Source organism: Caretta caretta, chromosome 8 (assembly GCF_965140235.1).
Source record: "Caretta caretta isolate rCarCar2 chromosome 8, rCarCar1.hap1, whole genome shotgun sequence".
In the NCBI taxonomy this organism is placed as follows: domain Eukaryota; kingdom Metazoa; phylum Chordata; order Testudines; family Cheloniidae; genus Caretta; species Caretta caretta.
This window is the reverse complement of record NC_134213.1, coordinates 2,144,541-2,157,863: the sequence shown is the minus strand read 5'-3', so window position 1 is coordinate 2,157,863 and position 13,323 is coordinate 2,144,541. Positions and strand designations below refer to the sequence as shown.

The 13,323-nt window shown below is 48.6% G+C and overlaps 1 protein-coding gene across 1 annotated transcript; it reads right to left on the bottom strand.

Moving 5' to 3' along the window:
- Positions 1–3,568: 3,568 nt before the first annotated feature.
- Positions 3,569–11,457, bottom strand: LOC142072932 (ovomucoid-like). The gene is made up of 4 exons (XM_075131226.1): positions 7,741–11,457; positions 5,894–5,916; positions 4,014–4,129; positions 3,569–3,773 (listed from the first exon to the last, which is right to left on the bottom strand). The coding sequence occupies exons 1-4, from the start codon at positions 7,796–7,798 to the stop codon at positions 3,692–3,694; spliced, it is 279 nt and encodes a 92-aa protein (XP_074987327.1). The 5' UTR covers positions 7,799–11,457; the 3' UTR covers positions 3,569–3,691.
- Between the last annotated feature and the right edge of the window lie 1,866 nt (positions 11,458–13,323).

Genomic DNA, 13,323 nt, shown 5'->3' with positions numbered 1-13,323 from the left:
ATACAGTGCCACCCCCCACCAGCATGACCTGTTCTGTCCTTCCGATGTATTTTGTACCCTGGTATTACTGTGTCCCAGTGATTGTCCTCATTCCACCAGGTTTCTGTGATGCCTGTTATATCAATAGCCTCATTTAATACGAGGCGCTCTAGTTCACCCATCTTATTATTGGTAGATAAGCACTTTTAAAATGTGTCGCTTTTTAGCTGTCTCCCGTTGCATGACGTAATTAAATGAGACTTTTTTTCATTTGACTGTTTCTCATCAGATCCTACCTGTACTTTATCATCTTCCATCCTCTCCTCCTTACTAGGACATAGACAATCTCCATTAGTAGATCCTGCCCTAAGGGATGTCTCTGTCCCAACCACGTGCTCCTCCGCACCTCTCGGCTTTCCCCCAGCCCTTAGTTTTAAAACTGCTCAACGACCTTTTTAATTTTAAGCGGCAGCAATCTGGTTCCAATCTGGTTTAGGTGGAGCCCATCCTTCCTGTATAGACTCCCCCTTTCCCAAGAGTCATTTCTTGCTGCCACTTTATACAAACCTCCCCGTTCTTTGTCTCCGATGTCTCCCTGCCCCCAGACTCTCCCGAGTCACTGGGAGTCCCCAAGGGCTGCCCAGAAGTGAGGCAGCTTCCATGCACATGAAGAACCAAATGTGGCAGGTTGTTGGTCAGCTGCACAGGACTTCAGAAAAGTAGACTTTGACTCCCTCAGGGAAGTGATGGGCAAGATCCCCTGGGAGAATAACATGATGGGGAAAGGAGCCCAGGAGAGCTGGCTGTATTTTAGAGAATCCTTACTGAGGTTACAGGGATGAACCATCCCAATGAGTCGAAAGAATAGTAAATATGGCAGGCGACCAGCTTGGCTTAACGGTGAAATCCTAGCGGATCTTAAATATAAAAAAGAAGCTTACAAGAAGTGGAAGGTTGGACATATGACCAGGGAAGAGTATAAAAATATTGCTCGGGCATGTAGGAATGAAATCAGGAGGACCAAATCGCACCTGGAGCTGCAGCTAGCGAGAGATGTCAAGAGTAACAAGAAGGGTTTCTTCAGGTATGTTGGCAACAAGAAGAAAGCCAAGGAAAGTGTGGCCCCTTAATGAATGAGGGAGGCAACCTAGTGACAGAGGATGTGGAAAAAGCTAATGTACTCACTGCTTTTTTTGCCTCTGTCTTCACTAACAAGGTCAGCTCCCAGACTGGTGCGCTGGGCAACACAGCATGGGGAGGAGGTGACCAGCCCTCTGTGCAGAAAGAAGTGGTTCCGGACTATTTAGAAAAGCTGGACGAGCACAAGTCCACGGGGCCAGATGCGCTGCATCCGAGAGTGCTAAAGGAGTTGGCGGATGTGATTGCAGAGCCATTGGCCATTATCTTTGAAAACTCATGGCGATCGGGGGAAGTCCCTGAGGACTGGAAAAAGGCTAATGTAGTGCCCATCTTTAAAAAAGGGAAGAAGGAGGATCCTGGGAACTACAGGCCAGTCAGCCTCACCTCAGTCCCGGGAAAAATCATGGAGCAGGTCCTCAAGGAATCAATTCTGGAGCACTTAGAGGAGAGGAAAGTGATCAGGAACAGTCAGCATGGATTCACCAAGGGCAAGTCATGCCTGACTAATCTAATGGCCTTCTATGACGAGATACCTGGCTCTGTGGATGAGGGGAAAGCAGTGGACGTGTTGTTCCTTGACTTTAGCAAAGCTTTTGACACTGTCTCCCACAGTATTCTTGCCAGCAAGTTAAAGAAGTATGGGCTGGATGAATGGACTATAAGAGGGATAGAAAGCTGGCTAGATTGTCGGGCTCAACGGGTAGTGATCAATGGCTCCATGTCTAGTTGGCAGCCGGTATCAAGTGGAGTGCTCCAAGGGTTGGTCCTGGGGCCGGTTTTGTTCAATATCTTCATAAATGATCTGGAGGATGGTGTGGATTGCACCCTCAGCAAGTTTGCAGGTGACTCTAAACTGGGAGGAGAGGTAGATACGGTGGCAGGTAGGCATAGGATACAGAGGGACGTAGACAAATTGGAGGATTGGGCCAAAAGAAATCTGATGAGGTTCAAGAAGGACAAGTGCAGAGTCCTGCACTTAGGACGAAAGAATCCCATGCACCGCTACAGACTAGGGACCGAATGGCTAGGCAGCAGTTCTGCGGAAAAGGACCTAGGGGTGACAGTGGACGAGAAGCTGGATATGAGTCAGCAGTGTGCCCTTGTTGCCAAGAAGGCCAATGGCATTTTGGGATGTGTACGTAGGGGCATAGCGAGCAGATCGAGGGACGTGATCATTCCCCTCTACTCGACATTGGTGAGGCCTCAACTGGAGTATTGTGTCCAGTTTTGGGTCCCACACTACAAGAAGGACATGGAAAAATTGGAAAGAGTCCAGCAGAGGGCAACAGAAATGATGAGGGAACTGGAACGCATGACTTATGAGGAGAGGCTGAGGGAAATGGGGATGTTTAGTCTACGGAAGAGAAGAATGAGGGGGGATTTGATAGCTGCTTTCAAGTACCTGAAAGGGGGATCCAAAGAGGATGGCTCTAGACTGTTCTCAATGGTAGCAGATGACAGAACAAGGAGTAATGGTCTCAAGTTGCAGTGGGGGAGATTTAGGTTGGATATTAGGAATAACCTTTTCACTCGGAGGGTGGTGAAACACTGGAATGGGTTACCTAGGGAGGTGGTGGAATCTCCATCCTTAGAAGTTTTTAAGGTCAGGCTTGACAAAGCCCTGGCTGGGATGATTTAATTGGGGCTTGGTCCTGCTTTGAGCAGGGGGTTGGACTAGATGACTTCCTGAGGTCCCTTCCAAATTTGATATTCTATGATTCTATGATTCTACGAGTCACTGGGATGCGGTGCTGGCTTACAGCAAGTATCAGCACAGTCAGAGATCTGTCAGGCTCCCCCAGGGCAGCCCAGAAGTGAGGCAGCTTCCATGCACGTGAAGAACCAAATGTGGCAGGTTGTTGGTCTGCTGCACAGGGCATCAGCGCAGCTCAGACCCCAGTCAGAGGGACTCTGCAGTCCCCTGTGCGCCATGGAGGAGACGGACAGGCTGGGCAGCTCGTGGGTCTCTGGGGGGGCAGTTTCGGAAGGATCAAGGGTTTGTTGGTGTGTGGGGTGTGACGCACAGCATGGATCCACATGCTCACAAGCCCTTTACACCTCCCACCCCGACAAGTAGCCCCCTGGGCGCTATGTCTGGGTTGGGGATCCTGTATCCTCCCATCCCTTGCTGTTCTCCCAGGTCAAGGCCTTTTACGTGGGCTTTGCTCACGGTCTCATGTTGTGGTCCATGGAGAGCACTCAGGCCTGGAAGGGAGTCAGACACAGGGAACGTGTCCGGGGTTTGTGTATCGATTTATCTTGTAGGAAAAGCCATGGCAGGAGGAGATATAATACTTGCCAGTCTGTGGCTCCCTTAAAGCCTGTGACTGGTTACTGCACTTTGTGTTCTCATTAACTCTGGTCTGTAAGCTGGGGAGAGCTTGTGTGAGACACGGGAGAGCAGAGTCCCTCCTTGGAAAGGGGGAAAAAACCCCACAGAGGTCACAAATTCTGCTGAGTTTGCTTTATTGCATAGACAGGTGGGGAGTCAGCGATGCTCTTAGAGGCCTGGAACCGATGGATGAGACGAGAACGTGACTCCGTGCAGGGATCTGCTCATGGGAACCAAATGCTAAAGGTCTTCTCTTTCCTTGTCCTCATTGTGCGACTTGCATTCTCCATAATGCTGAAAGCAAAGACTTCCAAGGTTTTCACTAGAGGGAAAGAGAGAGACACAGAACTCAGTGCTGCAACCGGATGGCCAAAGAGAGCAAAGCATCTGTCAAGGCCCCAGGAGGTCAAATTCACCAGAGCTTATTTGCTGACAGGAAAAATTACACTGAGGAAGTCGACCCAGCCTCTACGAGGTAAAGATATGGGCGCAGGCAGGGCCTTGAATTACCTCACAATTGTATTTTAGTTTTTGTTAGTGGGCCCTTTATTCTGATACTTACTAGACTGCTCCACAAAAGACACATTTGTTTCCATATGTCTTGCCATCAGTGCCACAGACCGGGTTGTACTCTAAGGTGCATTTTTCCGGAGGCTTCTTGTACTCACTGCAGAAACCCTACAAGGAACATTAGAATTGCTATTACAGTTATTGTCTGCATTTCAGTAGTGCCGCGATGCCCCCACTCTCCCATGGGGCTGGGCATTCTCTGAATAGAGAGGAAGGGACAGTCCCTGCCCCCCCAGAGCTCACAGTACCTAATCCTGTCCCTAGTCTCTACTGACGTTCTGATTAACTGACTTCCCAATTCCCCTCTCGCTGCCAGGAGGAGCCGGGCCCGTCTCCCTGGTGTAAGAGATGTTTCTGAACCCACATCACATGGTGTGTGATCAAAGGGGCATCTCCGTAGGCATCAGATGCTAATCTGACATTACCCAGGGTACAATCTGGATTGATGAACAGCTGTGTCCCCTCAATCCTCCACCCTGGAGTGCCTTTTACTCTGCTTTGCTATGAAAGCAACCACTCCTGTTCCTACTCACACACAGCTTCCAGCATGTAAATTACTCCGAGCTGTACGGTATGAGTCCTTTGGCAAGCCCCTCTTGAATTACACTGCAGGGGAAGAGCAGCAAATTTCCAGTCCCAGACTTTCCCCCAGAAGTGTGCATCTTGTACTGCCCAGCACCCTCCTGGACCATATAAGCTCCTATAAAGTCTGTCATTTTATTAATAGAAAATGAAATGCACAAATCCTATTGTCGCAAATGGAGTTTTCCAAACACTTCAATCCAAACACACTGGTTTAGATAAAACAAGATGCTTAACTACAGAAAGATAGATTTTAAGTGATTACAAGTCAGGAGGCATCAAAGTCAGGATTGGCTACAAGAAAATAAAAGCAAAACACCACTAATGCCTGACTTATCAAGCTAAGTGAACTCAAAGCAAAAGGTCTCTCTCACCAAATGCTTCAGCAGTCTTACTGGCTGTAATTTCCGCCAGGACCCCTCCCTCAGTCCAGTGTTTCTTTCCTTGTCTTTCAGGTGTTGTTGATGTCATGGGCAGAGAGAAAGGGAGGAGTAACTTGGGGAGTTTGTTCCCCATTCTTATATTTTTCCCTCTTCTTTGAGCATCATCTCCAGCTAGGGTTCATGCGACAGAAAGTTTGTGGGGATGGGAACCTCCAGCTGTTCCTTTGCCAACAAGTAAATTTCTCGCTCACAGCTTTTTTGCTGCCAAAGAATGGCCCCTTAACCACGTGATGGTCCGTTTGATTATGTGGAGACCTGGCTGAGGTGTTAGTTTGTCTTTTGTCTCTGGCTTATGACTGTTTCCCCAGACTGGGGACATGTCTTATACAGTAGAATCTTATAACTTTACATACCATGGTGTCTCACAGACTTAACAGGACAATAATGTTCAGCACATTATGAGTTTTCAAATGATCCCTTACACTGCATACTTTGTACAAAATTTATCAGAGTCTTCTTAAAGGGGTGAACATAGGGGTATAGGCTGGTCTAAGAGACGCTTCTGAACCTACATCATATAGAATGTGAGTGAAAGAGCATCTCCACAGGCAGCAGATGCTCATAAATAAAAAACCTCATGCTTGCAGCCCAAGCCCCCTGAGCCCATGTCAGCTCAGCCGGTCCAGCCATGGCCAGGCCCTGGATCTTTTGTTCCAGTGTAGATGTACCCAGGGATTCTCAGCCCCAGAGATTCACTCCCCCCTGGCTCGGGCACGAGGTAGACTCTGCTTCTGCTTTGAGTCATGAGTTCTAGCATGTTTCTAACCCAGAGATCATGGTCCCTGTGATGTTACAAGCCAGAGACTGGGGAAAGTGATTATTAATGAACAGGGAGAGTTCGACTTACCTTACCAGCCTGGCCAGCAGCATCTGGAACAAAACATACAGACAGAATGAGACTGTTTCAGATTCTCTCGCCCATCCTGGTGCTGGGGTTATTGATGTCCCGAGTTCTGACCAAGTCTCTCTCTTTACTTTGATACAGAGCCTTTTCAAATGTTCTGGTATGGGGTTGTGCGACTAGGGATGCCAGCTCTTGTATACCTGTGTTAACTGAAGTGACGTCGCAAAGGAGGAACGGAGGAAGAGGCAAACATTCTTGGGACGTTCCAGAGTGATCCTACTCTAGACAGGTGTCTCCTCTACAGGATCTCACCCTCACCTTTGCGGGAGGCTGGGGAGTTTCTTACTTTTCCAGGAACTTCATGTCGTAGTACATTACAAGCATCCAGAAAGAGAGTTTTACATTTTACTCTAACATCCGTTTGGATGGTGTGACCATAACACTGCACACTCTGCCATGAAAGAGTGTCTGGTCCGTTCATTGACACTGTCTGAAAAATACCAGAACACTAACGGTTGTGTCTCAGCAGCTATTTTGCAGGATCCAGGATCTCACGGGCATCCATAAAAACCTCAGCAGCTTTTGACTCTCTCTCGCTCCGTATCCAATGAAGTGAGCTGTAGCTCATGAAAGCTTATGCTCAAATAAATTGGTTAGTCTCTAAGGTGCCACAAGTCCTCCTGTTCTTTTTGCGAATACAGACTAACGCGGCTGCTACTCTGAAACCTCCATTATTTGAGTGTCTCTTCAGAGTTAAGCCATAGCACAGAATTACATTAACAATTACTCAATTCTAATGAGACGTTTCATTCTGAACAGGTCTGACTCTGTTTGTTAACGAAACTCTATCCAATTGACTAAGATCTCAGCCCCCCAGGTGAAGATTATCTGTATTAAGGAGCTATGGATAACGGGATCATCCAGCATTACAAGGTAGGGAATTAACCCCAAAAAAACAAATGTTTGGAGAGGATCTAAATCCTCCGCTTTCTACTTTGGCAATGCCATAGATCTTGTCATGCTAATAAAGTATCGTTGAACTGGATTAATTCAGGGCATAAAGCAACTCCTACGTAATACAAGGTAAGAAGAAATTTTTCCTGTGGGAAGCTTCCCTCAGAACTGCTGAGGGCCTTGTACATCGCTCTAAATACACTGGCACAGGCTAGTGTTGGAAACAGAGATTGGGTAGAAGGGTGCCTGGTCTGATCCAGGGTGGGAATTTTTGACTCCTGATGGTAGGGTAAGTAGATAAAAATTGTGAAAAACTGGGGGGAAGGGGAGGGGAAATAGGCGCCTACATAATAAAAAGCCGCGAATATTGGGAGTATCCCTATAAAGTTGGTACATCTGGTCACCCTACCTAATGGCCTCTTTGTGGAGTTTCATAATAAACAATGACAGGAATTAAAATTATGTAAGCAACTAAATCAAGAATTTTACTGCCAACCAACCCCCTTGTCCCCAACAAAATAATCAGAAAACAACTAGAACCGTGGATGAGAAGAAATTCCAAAAGAAAGGGGATTCCATGGATGTTTGTTTTCTAGGGGCTGTGAATCTTTTGAGCTGCCTCGGTTTCTGGCAGAGTCAGTGAGATCCCAGCCCAGAGGGAAGCCCGGGAACAGCCCTTCTGAGCTCTTGGATCCGTGCAGGGAGGTCAGCGCTCCTGGAATCAGCCTGCTGCTCAATGTCCAGGCTGTGCAGTGACATCTCAGAAATAAACCAGCTGCTCCTGGAATCAGCCACTGTGGGGGTGTGCGAACCCCTATAGGGATGAGAGTGAGGCTGGCCCCATCCTTTCGGGGAGAGGGCAGGGCTCAGCACAGGCTACAGCCAAAGTGACTCACCTGAGTAGAAGCAGCAAAGTGCCAGAGCGAAGAGCAGAACGGCCCCTGTTATCTTCATGGCGGATGTGGCTGTCTGGTCTGCAGTGGGCTCTTGGTGCTCTGCTCCCTCAGGAAACCCCACACACAGAGCCCCACTATATATAGGGTGTCGGAGAACCCACCTTCATTGTGACTCACCCGAAATAGTCACTCACAACTCCGGCAACCGGAAGCAAAGCTCTCAGTGGGAATGCCAAGCTGTGAGCAATGTTTCCTCCACAACAAGTTTCCAGGATAAGTTGGAGGAGAAGTCACACCCTTGATTTGGTGAATAATGGAGTAGTTATGTGGGCTGAGTGCTCATCATGGCGCACATGGGCAGCCAAACCTGGACATTCCTGATTGTCAGGACTGTGAGTGTGGAACATATTCGTCACGCTGCACGTTAAAGGCACCGAGCCAGCAAAGCACCTGTGTTACCAGCCTCTTTCGGCCAGACTCTGCAGTCAGTCTCCGCAGCAGGGGGAAAGCTGACCATAAGCGACGGTCCTGCTGTCCTAATCTTGCACGTATTCTGCCCGGAGCCGGTGCCTCGTTTAGTTTAGAGGAGCTAAAGGGCAGGTCTAACTCATTCCAATGGCCTGTGACCCCAAGAAGCTGTTTCCAGTGTCGTGAGATTCCAGGATCTTGGTTCTGTCCCCTTCCCCCAGTTGTGCGCCCTGCGACAGCTGCAGTGATGGGGTGACCCAGGAGATTTTGTGGCACCTGGAGATCCCCGTGCACAGGAGAGATGCTGCTTTGCCCAGCTAATCCATCTTGAAGACAGCTTTGTGATGGTGCCGCACCATTGAACTGCCAGAACTCAGGTGATGCTCCGACTCTTCATCTCCTTGTGAAGCCTGGGAGCTGTGCCCAGTTCTCTGCTCAGCCAGACATGATGAAATCCCATCAGCATCTTCTCTCGAGCCAGCCAGCTTTTGGGAGATGCTGTTGCCTTTGGGTCTGCACCTCCTGGGCAACCCAGCAACTCAGCCTTGTGCTCCAGTCTGCTGGGCCACTTTGTGGGACAGGTTTAGCCCAGTGTTGACTTAGGGCCCAACCCTGCATGATGCTGGGCACCCTCGAGAAGCTCTGAGAGCTATTTAGGATAAAACCAATCATACTAATGTAACCCTTCTGCCAGGCCAAGTTGATAGCAGCAAGGGCCGGGTTCAGTACACAGGGGTTCCCTCTCAGCAAAGCAAATGCAAAACTGGCTCGAGCCCCCACCCAGTGACCTGGGAAAATCTTACACACCCCCTGGGCGCCTCAAGGAGGCAATACTTCCCCTCTCGCAAGCACGGAGTCTCGGTGTAGCAGAGAATCTTTAATAACATGAGGTAAACGACATCAGCATTAAATTGGGGAAACACCACAACTAGTGTTCATTAACCAAACCATGAGCAAAGACCCACCCCAGCAAATTGGGCCACATCCTTTCCCTGGGGTTCTTGAGTCCCAGAACCCAAACGTCTCTTGAGTCCAGCAATCCACAAATCACCCAAAGTCCAAAAAGTCCAGCCCCAGAGTTCAAAAGTTCATCTGCAAAGTGTTACTCTCCAGTCTGGCTAAAAATGTGCCTGTGTGTGGGGGGAAAAGAGGCAAGGGGCACCTTACGTGACCTGAAGCTGACTGCCCCACAGGGCTCCACTCCACCATCTCACAAACGGCTCCGTGCTGCACAGCTCCGTCATCTCACAAACGGCTCCGCCAGCCTATCCACGAACAGCACCGCTGCACTCTAGATCTTCCGGCTCCCCACTACTTGACACAGTGCTCAGTGATTCCAGCTCTCAGTGATTTCCGCTCATAGTAGTGGGAGCCTTAGTGCTGGTGCACCATAAGGCCAAAGTGAATACAGCACAGTACCTGTAGCAAGACTCTTAATAGACCCAAAATTAGCTCTGACATTCCACGGTAGAGAGAGACAGAGGTGCCATTGGTGTTGGAAGCCCTCACAAAGGGGCCCACACCACCAGCTACTAATACCTATCTCAAGCCTCTCTCAATTCAGAGTTTTGGAACCCATGTCCCTTGCCTAGCGAGTGCTACTCAGTTGATGGCGAGTCCCTCCATCATAACAAAAGGCCCAGTACAGTTCCAAGCACAGTTCCCATAATCAGGGTAATAACAATTTATTCTTCCCGCCCCAATAACAGACACTGAGGATCCCACAACAGCCAAAGTGACCATTGGGCAGCTATGGCCTCATTCTAGGCGGGGTCGTTGTGCCTGTGCAAATGAGATCGGCCCCTGAAGTTATTTTCCACAACTTGCCACAATTCACCACCAGATGTCAGGGTGGAGCTCATTCTGACTCCGCTTACACTAATATGAATGACTGTATCTCCTTGAACTGATCTTGCTCACCTTCCCCATGGCAGCATGAATGCTCCATTAAAGGTTGGGACTTACCAGCCGGGGCTATCTAAGTCCCCCAGTGCAAGTGGAAGGACATGACCAGAGATTTTTTTTAGCAGTTTCCAGTACAATGGTCTGTCTTTCCATGTTGATGCCCCTTGAGTTCTCAGTCTCCAGCAACCCAGTGAATAGCAATTCTTTGGAGAGGAATGTGACTTTTGCCTGTAATTCCTCTTCTCCATATGTTATAGTTTGACTGCACAAGTACTCTTTCTATCCCCTTCCTTTTTACTCAGAGTTGGGAGGAGAGATATTTTGGGTGTCAAAGTTTGTGTTCATACCATCCTAGAGGTGGGATGGGAACTGTAGAGAGATCTTAACTTCATGCCCTTCCTGGAATTGAAGCAGGGCTTCCTAGGAGATGCTGAGGTACCGGCAATGTGTCTGTGCACATGGGGCATAACATCTTGGAGAATGGGGAGGGAATTCCTGCTTGTCTCCCACTAGAAGCTCAAGACCCAATGGACTCCAATACCATGGTGATGGGCAGGATGCAAATGCCTAGGCTTGTTAGACAGATGGACAGACAGAGACAATTCTTCCAGGAAAAAATCAAGATGGTGTCCAGAAGAGAAGGCGAAAGAAGAAGAGTTCATCATGGTGAGTAACTTGTGGCTCTTAGAAACCGCATCTAACCTGCAGCTTTGCATCAGAGACTGCAGATGATGGTCTCTTGGTGATATGGGAATAGTTGGGAGAGCTCCTTTACAAATGGTGTCTCCATCAGTACAGCAAGTTGTAAGATGTTCTTGTGAGCTGCTCTTGTTTATTGCCAGCCAAGAGACGCAAGGGAGGGCAGCTGTGGTTAAGTACAAGTGTAGCTGATGCTTCCCCTACTCAAGTTTCATGCCTTCACAGAGGCCAAATTGGTATTTGGCATAAAGCCATTGTAGACACTATCATGTCAAAATGTGCATGGCATCAAGATGGACCTGTGTGCCATCTCAGCTTCTGGCCACATAATGGAGCGGTACATGCTTGATGGTAATGGGCAGCTCCTCAAAATGTGCTGGCCCTCTGGATTTCAGCGTCTGTTTTGATGTGTATGGAAAACCCATTAAAATATGCCCGGCCTTGACTCCCTCGGGGTACATTTTGACAGACACAGGAAGCCGATTCAGATATGTCCTGCCCTGGTTTTCACTCCCAGCGCCAATGGGGCAGAGTCGGATTCATTTACCGAGCCAGAGACCTTCAGCTTCCGTCGTTCCTGCTGAGGACATTTGGAAATTAGCAGAGAACACGGAAGAGATTTGTGCTGTTTCCTTGTTCAGTATAAATGAATCCATAAAACCAGAGCTGGGTGCCCACTAAGGCTGGTCAAGACATCAACGTGCCTCACACACACTTTTAAAATAAGGAAATGGAAGGTTAGGGCAAGCACCATCACACACCCCCCTACCCCTCTACCCAGCGACACGGGCCTCATTGCGAGCACCAGTACCATGCACCCCCGAGAATGCAGCACACCCAACCATCCCTTCTTCACAGCCCTGCCCTGCTCAAAGATCCTCTGGGACACAACACAAACATCCCCAGGCTAGCAACACCCATTCCCCATTCTCCTCGCTATGCCTTGGGTTCAGATGAACCCACGAGAACATTTCAGGAGGGGCGTATGACAAAACACTGTTGTATTCCTCTTCTTAATGGCTCTAAAAGGCATTCACATGCTGCACCAGAGAATGCAAGGAGCCAGCATTAACCACTTTCTCTGCTGGCTGACAAGGGCACAGAAAGATTCAAGTTCTGTTGAATAAGGTTCTTCTGTCTAAAACCCTACCTGCTCTTACCCTGCGTCAGACAGCCAGTGTCCAGATAAAGTCTGGGTTCCATGGTGTGGACAGATTGTCTGGGATCTGGATGAGAGGGGCTTCCTGGGGGTTTCACCTCCATCTATCACAGCTCCCATCTCTCAGTTCATGGCACTACCCCTGCAGTGCACACTTTTGTCATGACATCTCCTCTCCTGGCCTGTGCTGCTCTGGTGAAGTTTTTATAAACTTTGGGGAAAGTTCCCCTACCATGGGAGAGCATCTCAGCAAAGGGTTAAGAGCATTCTTGGCTTCACCAGCAGTGATAATTATATTTCAAAGAAAACAGGCAAACCCCAACTCTTTTAAAAGGCACCAGATTCAATTAAATACCCTGACAGAGTTTCCCATCAAAGGCAAGGAGAGATGTGTGACACCAGCTAATCAAACCAAACTCCATGGGTGTGGTGTTTTGCTGCTCCTCATGCTTCCATCCCTCTGGCAACCCCACCCACACCTCTGTGTCTGATGATAGCGTCCTGGAGTCTCCACTGACTCATGCTCCTTCTAGCAGTGGCTTCATTTCTACTGTGCCTCAGAGTATAGGCTAGGCAAAGGAGCAGGAACACACTGAGGTGGAGCAGGGAGGGGTTAAGGCTCCTGGTCTCCTTCTCCTCTTTTTCCCACCTTCAGAAGTGGGGAAGCCACATCCTGCTGTCTCTTGGAGAGTCAATGGCTGAGTGTTATGCCATGTATCTTTGCTGATCCCCAGAACTCAAATCTGAAGTGCAACACGGTGGGAAGTTCCTTCACCTGTTCTCCAGAGGCTCACTCACTGTCCCCATCTCATACTCATCCTCCAACTGATTCCTTCAACCCTTCCTGCAGAACCAGAGGAGACAGAGCTGGAAAAGATCCCTTTGGTAGCTTCTGTGGAGGCTGGAAGCGTTGTGACCCTGATGAATTCCCCATTAGAACAGAATGAGCAAAGCCTGTCCCAATAAGCAGACTTCACAGAAACAACAGACACACTTCAGGAGCCCATTGAACGTGCTTTGCCTACTTAGCTGAATGGAAATTGCAGGGTTGTGGGGGAGGGAGGGAGAGAAAAGTTCCAAAGCGATTTGAATGGGAGTAACATTGATCTGTGAAATGGCCAGACAGAAAAACACATGGAAATATATGTAAACAGCTAACCTGGTATCATTTGTCATTTCTTCCTTTCAAATAACTCATTCAGTGAGTTAGCATATTAAACTCCATTGGAATGATGAGCAGAGCTGAGATGGGGGTGTTGTTATGCTGGAAGATGTTAATGGCATCCATCAATTACAGAGCTGGTTAAAACCAGTGGGTGTGCTAACCACCCTTCTTTCAGATTCCATGGAAG